At 43.3% G+C, this 14870-nt stretch overlaps 1 protein-coding gene across 2 annotated transcripts in view; it reads left to right on the plus strand.

The window, feature by feature from the left end:
- asap3 (ArfGAP with SH3 domain, ankyrin repeat and PH domain 3) overlaps positions 1-14870 on the plus strand; it is a 40261-nt gene that overhangs the window by 17263 nt on the left and 8128 nt on the right. For both annotated transcript variants that reach the window (XR_009798439.1, XM_061843884.1), the window contains exons 9-21: positions 3036-3122; positions 3886-3995; positions 4373-4442; positions 4587-4674; positions 6074-6122; positions 7782-7948; positions 8179-8312; positions 10581-10672; positions 10750-10930; positions 12866-12951; positions 13207-13322; positions 13402-13469; positions 13797-13904. Coding sequence is in view for 1 of the 2 variants with exons in the window: in XM_061843884.1 (XP_061699868.1) it covers positions 3036-3122; positions 3886-3995; positions 4373-4442; positions 4587-4674; positions 6074-6122; positions 7782-7948; positions 8179-8312; positions 10581-10672; positions 10750-10930; positions 12866-12951; positions 13207-13322; positions 13402-13469; positions 13797-13904 (1356 nt within the window). In the remaining variant the exon portion in view is untranslated. The remainder of the gene's footprint in view (positions 1-3035; positions 3123-3885; positions 3996-4372; positions 4443-4586; positions 4675-6073; positions 6123-7781; positions 7949-8178; positions 8313-10580; positions 10673-10749; positions 10931-12865; positions 12952-13206; positions 13323-13401; positions 13470-13796; positions 13905-14870) is intronic.

The following is a 14870-nucleotide window of genomic DNA, read 5'->3' on the forward strand; positions in this document are numbered from 1 at the left end:
TATGGTGTGGAGCTCTAACCCTTCATGTAACAGACTGAAGCTAAATACTTCAGCCACAGCATTTAGACACACAATATACCAGTACAGCACTGCCAGTCATACGCACTTTGCCCTTTGCAGCGGTAAACTAATATTAGTGCCGCACTGATGAGCTCAGAAATCACTTTGGACAATAATGTGACTCCCACACGCATTTTAGCAAGGACTTCCTCAAACTCAGTGGGATTCATAATAGAGCCACAATAAACATCCCTCTCTCCGTCTTACATTTTTAATGGTTGTCTATTTTTTTGTTTTGATTGAAACTTTAATTGGACACTCTAAATTGCCCCTAGGTGTGATTGTGAGTGCGGTTGTTTGTCTCCGTGTGCCCTGCGATGGGCAGGGTACCCCGCCTCCTGACAGCTGGGATAGGCTCCAGTACTCCCCGTGACCCTGGTGAGGATAAGCGGCAACGAAAATGGATGGATGGATTTAAACTTTTACATAAATGTGATTTTTCATCTATCTATTTTCTGAGCTGTTTATCCTCACGAGGGTCGCAGGAGTGCTGGAGCCCATCCCGGCTATCTTCCAAATATAATTTTTTGTTTCAGTCACCTGTAGTCCATTCTTATTTTGAAAGTCACGTTATGAAACTCATTGCGTAATAATAAATGGGTTAGTTTTTCTCATAACAAAGGTTTTTGCTGTTCGGTTGATTATTGCTGATATCGTCTTGGACCGACATCGGTTGCATCATTGGTATGGGATCGGATGTTAAAAAGTTGAAGTTATGCATCACGATGAAGAGACAGGTTTTGCGTGTCAGGGGAAGATAAGTTTAGACTGGGTCGTTAGTGGACATTGCGGAGAGTTCTGTTAGCCATTCACTTTTAAGGCTAACATAAAATGAGATTGAAATGATACGTACCTGTTTTGGTATCATAGTTTGTTGTATTTTTATGTATATATGCAGTAACTTAATAATTAAATATACGAAAAAATAGGGGTGTGTCAACCAGTAACTCTTTTTCACTATGGTAAGAAAGTCCTGTCTCAGCATTTACCCCAATTTTTTTTTTTTTTTGCCCACGATGAATCACAGAATGAACTCTTTCCACCGTTTCTTTTCCGCAACAAACCAAAACCCGCGCCCCCCCTGGAAGCACAAGCCGACTCTGTTGTTGGAAGACATATTTCCGCTGTTAGCGCACCGTGAAAACTGAAGCTTCCACCGCACTTTTCCTTCAAACACTTTTTGGACTCGTTCTGCTCCGCGCAGACCTGCCCTAGCGCGACGGATGGCGCAAAAAAAAAAAAAAAACGTTACAAGGTTACACGTTTTTCTGGTTTGGCACAGTCGGCGGAACGCGTCCTCGCTCCGACTCGTACTGCGGCTCCCAGATGACATTGTGTCAGTTGTCTGCGTGCATCTGGAGAAAAAGTCTTGATGGCTTTAAATCACGTTGCGCAGCAAATGACTCAACTCTTGTTTGTCTTTTGGGGGAAGAGAGACCACTGAGCACTACACGCCCCAGTTCTAAGTCTGGTCTTTGTTACTGGGACGGTGACACAAAGCTCTTAAGTCCTGAGCTAGCTCCCCACCCTCAAAATCAAGATTTAATACAATCTTGCTGTCATCTTATAGCTTTTACAGTACAGTGATGACTTGCATGACTTAAAAACTGTGACGCAGCCCCCAAAAAGTTCATAATTGCCCATAGCAATAATTTTGATTGTATGTGGATTGTATATCGCATATTTTATGTTCTCGCGACACTTGTGAGGATAAGCGGCTCAGATAAAGAATGGATAGATTGATATAGACTACAAACTATGAACCCAGAAGAGTTCAGAATCAGAAACTCATTTGACAACATTAACATAAAACAAGCAACTTTCAAACTATTTGGCTTTGAAAAACTTGACCGGATGTTTTTTCACACGCTTTCGACCCTGCGGTTTATGCAGTGATGCGGCTAATTTGTGCATTTTTTTCTAACGGCCGCAAGGGGGCATGCGAGCGGAAGTTAAGCGTGAGAACGGTGGAATATATGTGCTGAGGAAGTGACTTTTACCGGTCCAGCCCTGTTAGCGCTGCACTACCGTGTTACTGCCGTGTCTCAGTGATTTTTACCAGTATGCTTTTTTTTTAACCAGCCCTGTTAGCGGGGCGCTAGCGTTAGTGCGGCGCTAGTGTTAGCATCAGTGCGGCGGCGCTAGCGTTAAACTCTGTTTACCATCTTTCTTTGTAAATATCTCGTGTTTGAATGTGGGTTTCAATGTGAGTACTTCTTGCTTTTACACAGCTACATCATATCTATGTACCAAATGGTATTTCCTTTAGAAATGTACTCGGTGAGGCTTATAAACAGGTGCGCTCTGTAGACCGAGAATTACGGTACTTACACAAGATTCTCATAATCTTCCACTAACAACCCAGGCAAAATTTAGCTCATCCCCCAACATACAAAGCTTGTTTCTAAGTCAAGACATACCAATCAAAGAGATTTCCTTGGGACCACGGTATCCATCCATTTCCGTCCATTTTCTGTATCGCTGAGCCTCGCGGATTCCAACCGATTTAAGGCAAACGACGGTGTACACCCAGAACTGGTTGCCATCCAATCAAGGGGCTGATATTGACAAACAAGCATTCACAAACTCTCATTCTCACTCACATGAAATGTAGTCTAACGTAACCTAAAACACGTGTTCTTGTAATCTTTGATATCTACACAAGCCCAGTGAGAACATGCGAGCTCCACACAGGAAGTCCGCAGCCCGGATTTGAACCCAGAGGTCGATGTGAGGTCCCTGACACAAATGTCCTATTTTATTGTTGAGACACAGCTTGTTGTTGTGTTTTCTAGAAGGATTATCATTTTCTGACAAGTATTTTATACACATATGATTTTCACACGCGACAATATCCCGCCTCCCTGGATTCTGTGTGAAAGTCACAGATGAATAAATGCTAGCTCAAGTGTTACATTTTCTAATTCTATTCGATTCTAATTTCTAATTTTCTGGTCCTCTTGATTTTGTGGTAGGTACGACTGGACCAGGACGAGGAAGTCAAACAACTCACTCAGCTGAGGGATTCTCTTCGCCTGCTGCTCCAAGTGGACGGCAAAGAGGTAAATATTCCGCATTTTAAATCACGGACTGTTTCGGGAGATTTGCGTCAAGGTTTTTTAGGGCCCGAGTACAGCAGCGCGAAGGCCATCTTGAAATCGTTTTGCTTCTTTGCCGTTATTATTTAAAAGCCACAAAGTCGTCTCATAAAGCCATGAGTGAAAAGACAGAGGACTTGGTGTCATTTTGGTCTGAAGCTGCCATTTTAAGGTCATTTGGGCTATTTTTGTGTCCTTCCAAGTTGAACTTTCATCTGATTGAGAGCAATTTGAATTACCGTAATTTCCGGCCCATAAGCCATGACTTTTTTCACACGCTTTCCACTCTGCGGTTTATGCGGTGACACGACTAATTTGTGCATTTTTTCTAACGGCCGCGGGGTTGGGGGGGCACTCGAGCGGAAAAGGTAAGAGTGAGACCAGTGGAATGTATGTGCCGAGGAAGTGACTTTTACCGGCCGGCCCTGTTAGTGCTGCGCTAGCGTGTTACTGCCATGTCTCAGTGATTTTTACCGGTATGTTTTTTTTTTTAACCGGCCCTGATATCGCGGTGTTAGCGTTAGCTAGCTAGGTATTTCCTTTACAAATGAACTGGGTGAGGCTCATAACCAGGTGCACTCTGGAGGCCGGGAATTACGGTACAATTTTCATCTTTGCGTACGGGTGGAGCCATTTGAAGACTTGCCATAAACCCCCAGACTTTACAAATTCTCTTTAAAAAGCCTCTTGTGTGTGTGATTTTATTTTATGTATTTTTTTGTGGCAGGAATATCTAAACAGGAAGAACTCGGGCAACGGCTACAGCATCCACCAGCCGCAGGGCAACAAGCAGTACGGGACTGAGAAGTCGGGTTTCTTGCTCAAAAAAAGTGATGGGTGAGTAAAAGATGGTCACCTGGTGTGAATTTTCTCTCATGTCGCATAGAGTACACAGATGAGAGCATGGAGCGAGAAGGGGGAGGTTCTGGTGCTAGCGATGATGGGGGAGGATAAGGGGGTCTCAGACTTGGCTCCCCCCTCAGCTGGTTTCCATTATCCTGACAAGAAGATTCAAACAGGGGCCCCCTCCTCTTAACTTTTTGTGGGCTAAGTGGTTTTGTTGAGTGGATCCAGCTTTTACACACACACACACACACACAGGCGATGTATACTTGGGGTTCCAATGTTTACGGTACGTTTTTTAACGTTTGAAAGGGTAGGTTTCGAAGGGACGTTTCACAAATGCTCGTCTTGGGTTTTTTTTTCGACTGCAGGATCAGAAAAGTGTGGCAGAAGAGGAAATGTGGAGTCAAATTTGGCTGCCTCACAATCTCTCACAGCACGGTGAGAAACAGCAACACAACAAAACGCGACAGAATAAGCTTCGATTACACACTCAGTTCTGTTTTTACAGCAGCACATAAGGAGGAGAATAAAGTACAGCATACATAAATATTTGTGTGCGTATGTATGTGTGTTTGTGTTCAGATCAATCGACCACCGGCCAAGCTCAATCTCCTGACATGTCAGGTGCGACCGAACCCGGAGGACCGCAGAGCTTTTGACCTAGTTACTCGTGAGTTTTATCTTTAACCCTTGACCCTGACTTGCTTGGCAGTCTTGAAAATATGTGAATCTTCTTTCTTTTTTTTTTTTTTGGGTGTGTGAAAAAAAGTAGTCAAATGTGTAGTGACAAAAGGCAGTCTAAATTGGTTGTGACATAAAAGAATAAACCTGTACATTAAACTGTAAAGTGCATTTACTATGTTATTAATAGATACCATTTTATAGTGAATGTCTGATTAAGGTATTTTTTAAAATTTTATATCAGGTTTAATGTATTTGATAAATTTCAGCACAGTACTATCTTTAGCATAGTTGTAAATATAGATTGAGGGGTGAAGTGTTAATTCCTTCTTATTAATTGACATTTATCTATAGTTAACAATAAAATAAAATCTGTATATTTGTATATATATTTATATTATTTTATCTTAATTGTTTAATTATTTTACTATTAAGATTTGTTTAAATTATTTTACCACGATGCTAAAGTTGGAATATTTTATTTTTTGAAATAAATTTTCAATACATAGTTATGTATTTACAGTTTACAAAAGGAGTTTTTTTTCCCTTTTTTTTTTTCTGGGAAAGCGTTGGCCTCACAGTTCTGAGGAACCGGTTTCAATTCCAGCCCCGACTGTGTGGAGTTTGCATGTTCTCCCTGTGCCTGCGTGGGTTTTCTCCGGGCACTCTGGTTTCCTCCCACATCCCCAAAACATGCAACATTAATCGGACACTCTAAATTGCCCCCAGGTGTGATTGTGAGTACGACAGTTTGTCTCTATATGCCCTGCGATTGGCTGGCAACCAGTTCAGGGTTTACCCCGACTCCTGCCTGTTGACAACTGGGATAGGCTCCAGCACATGCGACCCTCGTTAGGATAAGCGGTGAAGAAAATGGATAGATGTATTGAACTGTAACATGTACTTTCTATGTTATTAATTGACATTATGTTATAGTGAATGTCTGATTAATGTATTTTTTTAATTTTATATCATGTTCAATGTATAATGGATAAATTTAAGCATAGTACTATCTTTAGCATAATTGTAAATATAGATTGGGGTGAAATATTAATTCCTTCATATTAATTAACATTTATCTATAGTTTACAATAAAATAAAATCTTTTTATATCAACTATATTTTCTCAGGATTATTTTTTATTTTAGCATGACTCTGAAGTTGGAATATTTTATTTTTTAATAATTTTTTCAATATATATTTATGTAGTTACAGTTTAGAAAAGGTTTTCTTCCTATTTTTTTTTTTTTTATCTCAAGTGTCACATGGGTGCCGCTTTGATTTCTCGTCAGGTTTATCTCTGCTTTTTCACTTCAACTGTCCTCCTTTCATGATCAGCAGGAAAGTCTTTTTTTCATTGCCAATGCGCTTTGTTTTTTTTCCAACAGATAACCGGACATACCATTTCCAGACAGAGGACGAGCAGGAATGTGTGATGTAAGAAATGGATTGTACATTCACGTTGGTCTCCTTATTCTCATCCTGTCTTTGCCGCAGACCACTGCATGCGATGCCCTGTTAATGTTCATCCAGGGCGCTGTGCTTAAAAGTCAAGGTTGCGAATAATAAAACCGTCAAACTGAAAGCAAAACTTTTAAATTGCCGTTACAAGGGTTTAGGGTTAGGGTTATTTTTTTGTAATATTTCTGATTAAAGTGCATCTATGGTGTCATCAGATCTGTAGAACAATGAGGGGAAACTAAAGGACGTTGAAAAGGAAAAGAAAACGCTATGAATAGAGGATCACTTTTGTCCAGATGGCGTTGGGTGGGAATTCCCTCTGCGCTGATCATGCAAGGAAGCTTTGTTGTATTTTAATGTGGGAATGGGGAAAAGTGCTTGATGGGTTTTTGGATCTTGTGTAACTGGCTAATTAGATTCATGTTTTATGGCGAGGAATCAAAATGTGACGCGCTGCTCCGCGCACACACGGATATGATAAATTCGGATATGCCAAAACCCTAAAACCTGAACCCTAAAAAGGCCGATTTAAAACAATATGGCTGACTTCCTGTATCTCCCTGGCCACGGGTTCTTGAGACTTTTTTGTGGGCGTACTTAAGATGGTTACTGATTGTAAGGTTGTGGTGGGAGAGCGTGTAGTTCGACAGCATCGGATGGGTGGTGTGTAGGATGGCTCTGGTAGCAGGGAGGAAGATTAAGAAGACAAAGGTAGAGCAGAGAATCAGGTGGTGGAAGTTGAGGAAGGAAGACTGTCGTGTGGCCTTTCGGAAAGAGGTGAGACAGGCTCTAGATGGACAGGAAGACTGGAATACGACTGCCAAGGTACTTACAGAGGCAGGCAGGAGAGTACTTGGGGTGCCTTCTGGTAGGAAAGTTGTGGTGGAACCCCAAAATACAGGAAGTCATCCAAGGAAAGAGATTAGCGAAGAAGAAGTGGGACATGGAGAGAACTAAGGAGAGGCGGAAGGAATACATTGAGATGCGACGTAGGGCAAAGCTAGAGGTGGCGAAGGCTAAACAAGAGGCATGTGACGTCATGTACGCCAGGTTGGATACGAAAGAGGGAGAAAAAGATCTCTACACGTTGGCCAGATAGAGGGATAGAGATTGGAAGGATGTGCAGCAAGTAAAGGTGATGAAGGATAGCGATGGAAATATGTTGAAATATGAAGGAGGACATGAGGAGAGTGGGTGTTAGAGAAGAAGATGCACGAGATGGGCTTACATGGAAAAAGATGACACGCAGTGGCAACCCCTAATGGGACAAGCCGAAAGGAAAAAAAAGACTTAATATGGACATGGTGACCAAGTTTCACATTTCGCAGTGAAATTAACTTTAGAGGCTGGATTTGCTAAAACCTTCAGGAATTGAAACTTTGTAGCAATTGGACAAGAATCTCAATGACAAGGAATTCTTGAAATGGCCCAAATAACCACAACTTGGGCATGTGAAACCAAAAAGATTGACCTGTGTCTTTTTGGGGATGTTTTTTAGGCTTTTCTGTGAGTCTACTCAGAATAGACCTGTCTAATTTCTAAATGAAGTAAATTTCATTATGCTAAGTGACATTTTTTATGCTGTGCTCTTTTAACTTTAATAAATAACATTGCATGAATGCGCGTGTTGGTCAGCTGGGTGTCGGTGCTCCAGAACAGTAAGGAGGAGGCCCTGAACACGGCACTGGGAGGAGACCAGCTCAACCTCCAGGACAGCGGCCTGCAGGAACTTTCCAGATCCATCATCGGCGAACTTCGCCACATGCCCGGCAACGAGGCCTGCGCTGACTGCGGCGCACCAGGTCTAAAAACAATATACACACTACAAATATGGTGATTGAAACACCGTGTACTGCCACTCGGAAAAAGGAAAAAAATCATTTTGCTAGAGTTTTGAGCAGAACAATGCTGCCATAGTACACGTCTTTGTGGATATATCCCAACTTCCCATCGTCATGTTCATCTTGTCTGTTCTGACTCAGTCAGCGAAAGTCTGTTTATCTATTTTATTTGACCCTTCATTTCACCATAGATCCAACATGGCTGTCCACCAATCTCGGCATTCTGACCTGCATCGAATGCTCGGGGATCCATAGAGAGCTGGGTGTCCACTATTCCAGGATCCAGTCACTGACCCTGGACCTCCTCAGCACTTCTGAGTTACTGGTACGACTCATGTGACGCGCTGTGATTCAAGTACGTTGAGGACATACTCGGAGTAGGCTGTGGGAACCGTGCGTGGCCCCTCTTGACACGTGAAATACCTTTTTGGGGTGTGAATGCTCTTGTTTCGTAATCGAGATGGATATATTTGGGAAGACGCGTTGGAAAAGGAAGGGCCCGGCCCAACACGATGTCATACTATTGTTGTAATACTATTACTTGAAAGCGTTGGGCTCACAGTTCTGTGGTCCCGGGTTCAATCCCGGCCCTCCCTGTGTGAAGTTTGCATGTTCTTCCCGTCCCCGCGTGCGTTTTCTCCGGGCACTCCCATATCTCCAAAACATGCAACATTAATTGGACACTCTAAATTGCCCCAAGGTGTGATTGTGAGTGCGGCTGTCTGTCTCTATGTGCCCTGTGATTGGCTGGCGACCAGTTCAGGGTGTACCCTGCCTCCTGTCTGTTGACAGCTGGGATAAGCTCCAGCATTCCTGCGACCCTCGTGAGGATAAGCGGCGAAGAAAATGGATGGATATTACTTGGAATAAACTGAATGGCTGGAAACGATAATCGAAAGCATCCTCACTGCTATGGCAGGGGTGTCAAACTCATTGTTGTCGCGGGCGACATTGTAGTTCGGGTTTGCCTCATCGGGCTGGTGTGACTGTGAAACCATAAAAATCGTTTATCCCCTCATCATATTGACACATGAAATTTTTGAATTACTTTTGGAATCAGAAATCAAGGGTAACGGGTTTTTCAGCTATTGTTGATGTTTGGTAACTTAAAAACGCTCGCAATACCTAAATGTTGTGATTTATGATGACAATTTAACATTTTCGTACAGATTTGAACGAGAATCACGGACGTTGATATGCGCAATTTGCCTTCGCGGGTCACATAAAATCATGTGCCGGGCCAGATCTGGTCCCCGGGCCTTGAGTTTGCCACCTGTGCGCTATGGCTTTAACACGATCGCTCCTTTCTTTAATAATTTATGTTACTTGTCGCTGTGGACAACAGAAAAAAACTGAGAATTGAAATAATCCAAAAAGTCAAAAGTAGCAAGCAATGTCACGTAAAGGTACATGTACTACTATGCTTCAATTAATATGATGGCACCTTCAGCCAATTCTTGATGACAATCACCAGCGTTCACAATACAAATACCGTACTTTCCGCACTATCAGGCGCACCTAAGAGCCTTTAATTTTCTCAAAAGTCTTAAATTCCGGTGCACTTTATACATGGATCAATATTGAGCCTTGAGTGCAGCTCCATCTAATGGATGCATAATGTAACCCCACACTCTACTGTAGCGTCCATTCGATGCGCCTTATAATCCGGTGCGCCTTTATATATGGAAAAAAGTTTTCAAATAGGTCATTCATTGGAGGTGCGCCTTATACTGTGGTGTGCCTTATAGTGCGTAAAATACGATAAACAGAACAAGTCTAGCGAGAAATGTCCACAACATGTGCAGTGCCGCGCTCCCTCATTTGCTCTTGCAACAATGCAAATCAACAACAACTAGAAAAAAATTCCACGGCACGCTCAGTCATGCACGAGCTGATGTCCTATCACGACAACTCCCAGAATGCACTGTCGTCAACACTCTGATCAAATCGCTTCTATTTATAGAGAAAGTAAAAGTACATGAATAGAAATCAAACTTAAATCAACTTGTTTGCTGTAGTATTTCAGTGGCTCCAACAAATTCCTTGTTTTTAAACATGATAATAAAGATGGTTCGAATAAGACAATTGAATATAATTCCATAGAAACAAAATATTAACTCGATTAAAGACACTTTAATAAGCACTCAAGTATGGTGCTGTTTGAAAATGGATAGCAAACGGGCTTGTCTAATCTGCACAAGGAGGTCGGTCCATAAATTGGGACTGCACCAGACAAGATGATGAGTTTCCACTTAAGGAAGGACTGGCTGACTCCAAAATAAAAGTGCAGCCGAGATGCGATGAAAGCACGGGGCGACTGTTTCAAAGTGTTGCTGTTAAAAAAAGACCACCTTTGTCAGCGGCCTCAAGTGGGGAAAAAAATAGACTTTACCACTTCAAGTAGAAATAGACCAGGAATGAACAGCAACCGGAAGAATGAAGAAAGACAAAAAAAATTCCGCATGTGCAGGTCATAATTAAGGCTAGTGTTGATAATAATGACATTGATAATGATAACAAAAGAAGTATATGGGACCACTAGAAATAATCCACAGACTAATATGAGCATTGTTTGTGTGTTCGTGTGTGACAGTTGGCTGTCAGCATTGGCAACACAAAATTCAACGACATCATGGAAGCAGGTCTTCCAAGTGATGCCGTCAAGCCATTGCCTCAGAGTGACATGTGAGTCCCTTTCACCGCCGATAACGTCACATCTGGAACGTGATTTCAAATCCAATCATGGAAATGTGGCCTCCCAGGGTTGCCAGAAAGGAGTACATTGTGGCAAAGTACGCCGAGCGCCGCTACGTCCTGCGGAGGGAGGCGACGGAACCCGGCCTGCTGTACGACGCCGTGAAGAGCCGGGACCTGACTTCTCTGCTGCAGCTCTTTGCCGAGGGAGCGGACCTTTCCAGGCCGCTGTCGGTGAACGGCGGACAGGTGAGGACATCATTGACGTCGTTGCTTAAGTATTGTTGTAAAACACAATATTGGATACTTTATCTTAGGCATTTTCCAGAGTAATCATCATTTTTTTAATTGCTCTTATAATCATGATTATTAGTGACTTTCAGTGCAAGTTTACTGTACATAAAAAAAGAGAAATACGTGTTGTGTACTGTAATTCCCGGGCTACAGAGCCCACCTGGTTACAAGCCTCACCGAGTATATTTGTAAAGGAAATAACGTTAGGTACATACATTCGCCGCAGCTGTGTAAAAGCCGCAAGTGCCCAAGTTGAAACCCACAGTGAAACACGAGATGTTTACAAAGAAAGACGGTACACAGAAAGAGTTTAACGCTAGCAGGGCGCTAGTGCTAATGCTAACGCTAGCGCCACGCTAAAGCTAGCGCTAACACTAAGAGCGCCAGTTAAAAAAATTTACCGGTAAATATCTCTGAGACACGCCAGTAACTCAGCAGCAACACGCTAGCACAGTGCTAATGCTAGTGCAGTGCTAACAGGGTGACGGTCTGAGCGCTCCCCCGTGCTGAAAAGTCTCCTTGTGATTAATACGCATGCGTTAATAACAGGGGAACTCTGGGTATGTAGCAGAGGCTTACTGGGAAATCCCCCGGTCTCATAGTTCCCCTTCTTCTACATAGATGGAGCTAACATACGTTACAACCAAACCCTAACCTAACCTTAAAACAAAAGTTGATAAAAAGATATACACATATATGTACGTTCGCTGTGTTCGTCTTTTTGAGACGTCCATAGCGAACATGAACACTCAGCGACAAGTTGTCGAATGGCACATGGTGAAGCATGGATGGGGATGTTTGAGACTGGCCGGAAGTTTACAAAATATACGTGCATGTGCAGGGTTTGTGAAAGCGTGTGAAAAAAATCGTGGCTTGTAGGCCGAAAATTACGGTATTTAAAACCGTCACTAACCTTAGCCTTTATTGAGTGTTAAAAGTTACAAACGTAACTACAGTGCATACGACATGCCTTCTGCTCAGTGTCAAACAAGTGGGTGTGCGCTTTGTTTGTACTGGTTGGATACTGTTTGTTATTTCAGCTTTGAGGCCGGAGTACACGTCTCTCGAGGGTGAATGAGACAACTTGGTTGGGTTACACTCGTGTAGAACCCTCTGTGGTGCTTTTTTTTTAAAAATTGTTTTTCATCTTCTTACTGTCTTATGAGCATGCATCAATCTGTATGGAGTGTTTAGATGTTTATAAGGGAAGGGGGGGGGGGTGTTGCACAAGAAAGCCGTACTATCAGCTGATGTTTGCACCGGGTTTCCATCTCATGTTGGATGTGATTCAAAATCAGAAGTGTTCCTGTCAGGGGGTTGGACTGGAGTCACATGACTTGGACTAGAGTCAGACTTGAGTCATGATTTAGGACCTAAATCATGACTCAATTCTGACTCCGGTCACCTAAATTTTAGGTGACTTTTGATTCACCTCAACAATATGTTAACATTTGCAACTTGTATTTATTTTTATTTATTTGACTTTATTTTATGGTGACACGGTGGCTCAGATGGAAAGCGTTGGCCTCAGAGTTCTAAGGTCCCGGGTTCAATCCCGTACCCGCCTGTATGGAGTCTCACCATGCCTGCGTGGGTTTTCTCCGGGCACTCCGGTTTCCTCCCACATCCCCAAAACATGCAACAATTAATTGGACACTCTAAATTGGCCCGAGGTGTGATTGTGAGTGCAGCCGTTTGTCTCGACGTGACCTGCGATTGGCTGGCAACCAGTTCAGCGTGTACCCCGCCTCCTGCTGGTTGACAGCCCTTGTGAGGATAAGCGGCTAAGAAAATGGACGGATGGAAGGACTTTATTTCACTCGACACCAGTTCAAGCGGATTGCATAGTATGTATTTGCACGTCCTTATATTTGTTTTTTCCCCACGAAGGGTCTGAAAGAAACCCCTCTTCATCTGGCCGTGCGTCTGGAAGAAAGAAGCTCCCTGGCTATCGTGGACTTCTTGTGCCAGAACAGGTCGGTGCTAAACGCAGAGGTCAGACGCAACGGCACGCGTGCTCCGTGTCCGATGGACCATTTCATATGCGCGGCTTGCGATTGCGCTGATAACACAACTCGTGAACAAACCCTTCTACACTATGTAATTTTGAACAACACAGCGCGATTGAGATTTTAACCCCTTTTTCCTATTGATGTAGACGCCCCCCCTTTCCCAAGCCATCATTAAAACCCCCAATAGAGTGAATCTTAATGGTGCTTCTGACCCGACAGCAACTGCTTGGAGAAAAGGACAGCGGAAGGCAACACGGCTCTGCACTACAGCGTCCTCCACCACAAGCCCGAGTCCCTCAAATTGCTCCTCAAAGCCAAAGCGACGCTTCACATAGGTACCACTTCCTCTCTATGTCTTCACGCAAAGGTCAGTTGAGCGCAAAATATGTTCATTATGATCTTTCTGTTGTTAAGTGAACTCTGCAGGCGAGACTGCCCTTGATATCGCCAGGAGGCTGCAGCACACGCAATGCGTTGAGCTGGTGAGACCTCCCGGCGCCTTGTCTACTTGAGATTACGCATGAAATCATTTCAAAATAGGACATAAAACACTAACTTCAGTCCCAAATTAGTGTTGGAAACTGTAAACCTTGATTGAAATCCTCACTTGAGCTTGAAACCCTAATTTAGAAACTTTAACCCTCATTTGAAATTCAATTTAAAACCTGCATGAAGCCCTAATTTGAGCCACCAAATACATATTTGAAACCATAACCATTGCTTGCAACCTTAATCCAACCCACAATTTTGAATCGAGTGTTTTTGCTGTGTGTGTGTGTGTGTGTGTGTGTGTGTGTGTGTGTTTGTAGTTGGAGCTTGCTCACAATGGGAAGTTTAACTCTCAGATTCATGTGGAGTTCGCGTGGGACACTCCGGCTCAGGAAATCTATGACAGCGAGGACGACCTGGACGAGAGGGTAAACGTCACACCGCACTTTACATTTAGCGAGCCAAGGCAAATATTTTTACATGAGGGAAAACATCTCACAGCACATCTCCCCCCAGAAATGTCATGCAAAGTAGACGCAAAGGTTTATTGTAGCTTTACCCCTTCTGCCTGTCACTAGATGATGCTGGCATGGAGTAATAACTTCTTCTTCTTTTCCTTTCGGCTTGTCCCGTTAGGGGTCGCCACAACGTGTCATCTTTTTCCATCTAAGGTCTTCCTCTCGCTCTTTTTCCCGGCAGGTCGATCCTCAGCACCCTCCTACCAACATACTCACTCTCTCGTCTCTGGACATGTCCAAACCATCGAAGTCTGCTCTCTTGAACTTTGTCTCCAAAACATCCAACTTTGGCCGTCCCTCTAATGAGCACATTTCTAATCCTACCCAACATGTTCACTCCAAGCGAGAACCTCAACATCTTCATTTCTGCTACCTCTAGTTCTGCTTCCTGTTGTCTCTTCAGTGCCACCGTCTCTAATCCGTCCATCATGGCCGGCCTCACCACTGTTTTATAAGCTTTACCCTTCATCCTAGCGGAGACTCTTCTGTCACATAGAACACCAGACACCTTCCGCCAACTGTTCCATCCCGCTTGGACCCATTTCTCCACTTCCTTACCACACTCTCCATTGCTCTGGATTGTCAATCCCAAGTATTTGAAGTCATCCACCCTCGCTATCTCTTCACCTTGGATCCTCACTCTTCCCCCTCCGCCCATGTCGTTCACGCACTTATATTCTGTTTTACTTCAGCTCATCTCCATTCCTCTCCTTTCCAGTGCATGCCTCCATATTTCTAATTATAAATACACAAAAAGTAGTGAGTCTTTAAAAAAACATAGTGAAGCCCAGATGACATCATGGCTTTGGAAGCTCCTGATAGGTTAACAGATAATGTTTGTTAATTGATGGCACACCTGGGGTTGTATTTAAGGCC

This window comes from Syngnathoides biaculeatus, chromosome 15 (genome assembly GCF_019802595.1).
Source record: "Syngnathoides biaculeatus isolate LvHL_M chromosome 15, ASM1980259v1, whole genome shotgun sequence".
NCBI lineage: Eukaryota > Metazoa > Chordata > Actinopteri > Syngnathiformes > Syngnathidae > Syngnathoides > Syngnathoides biaculeatus.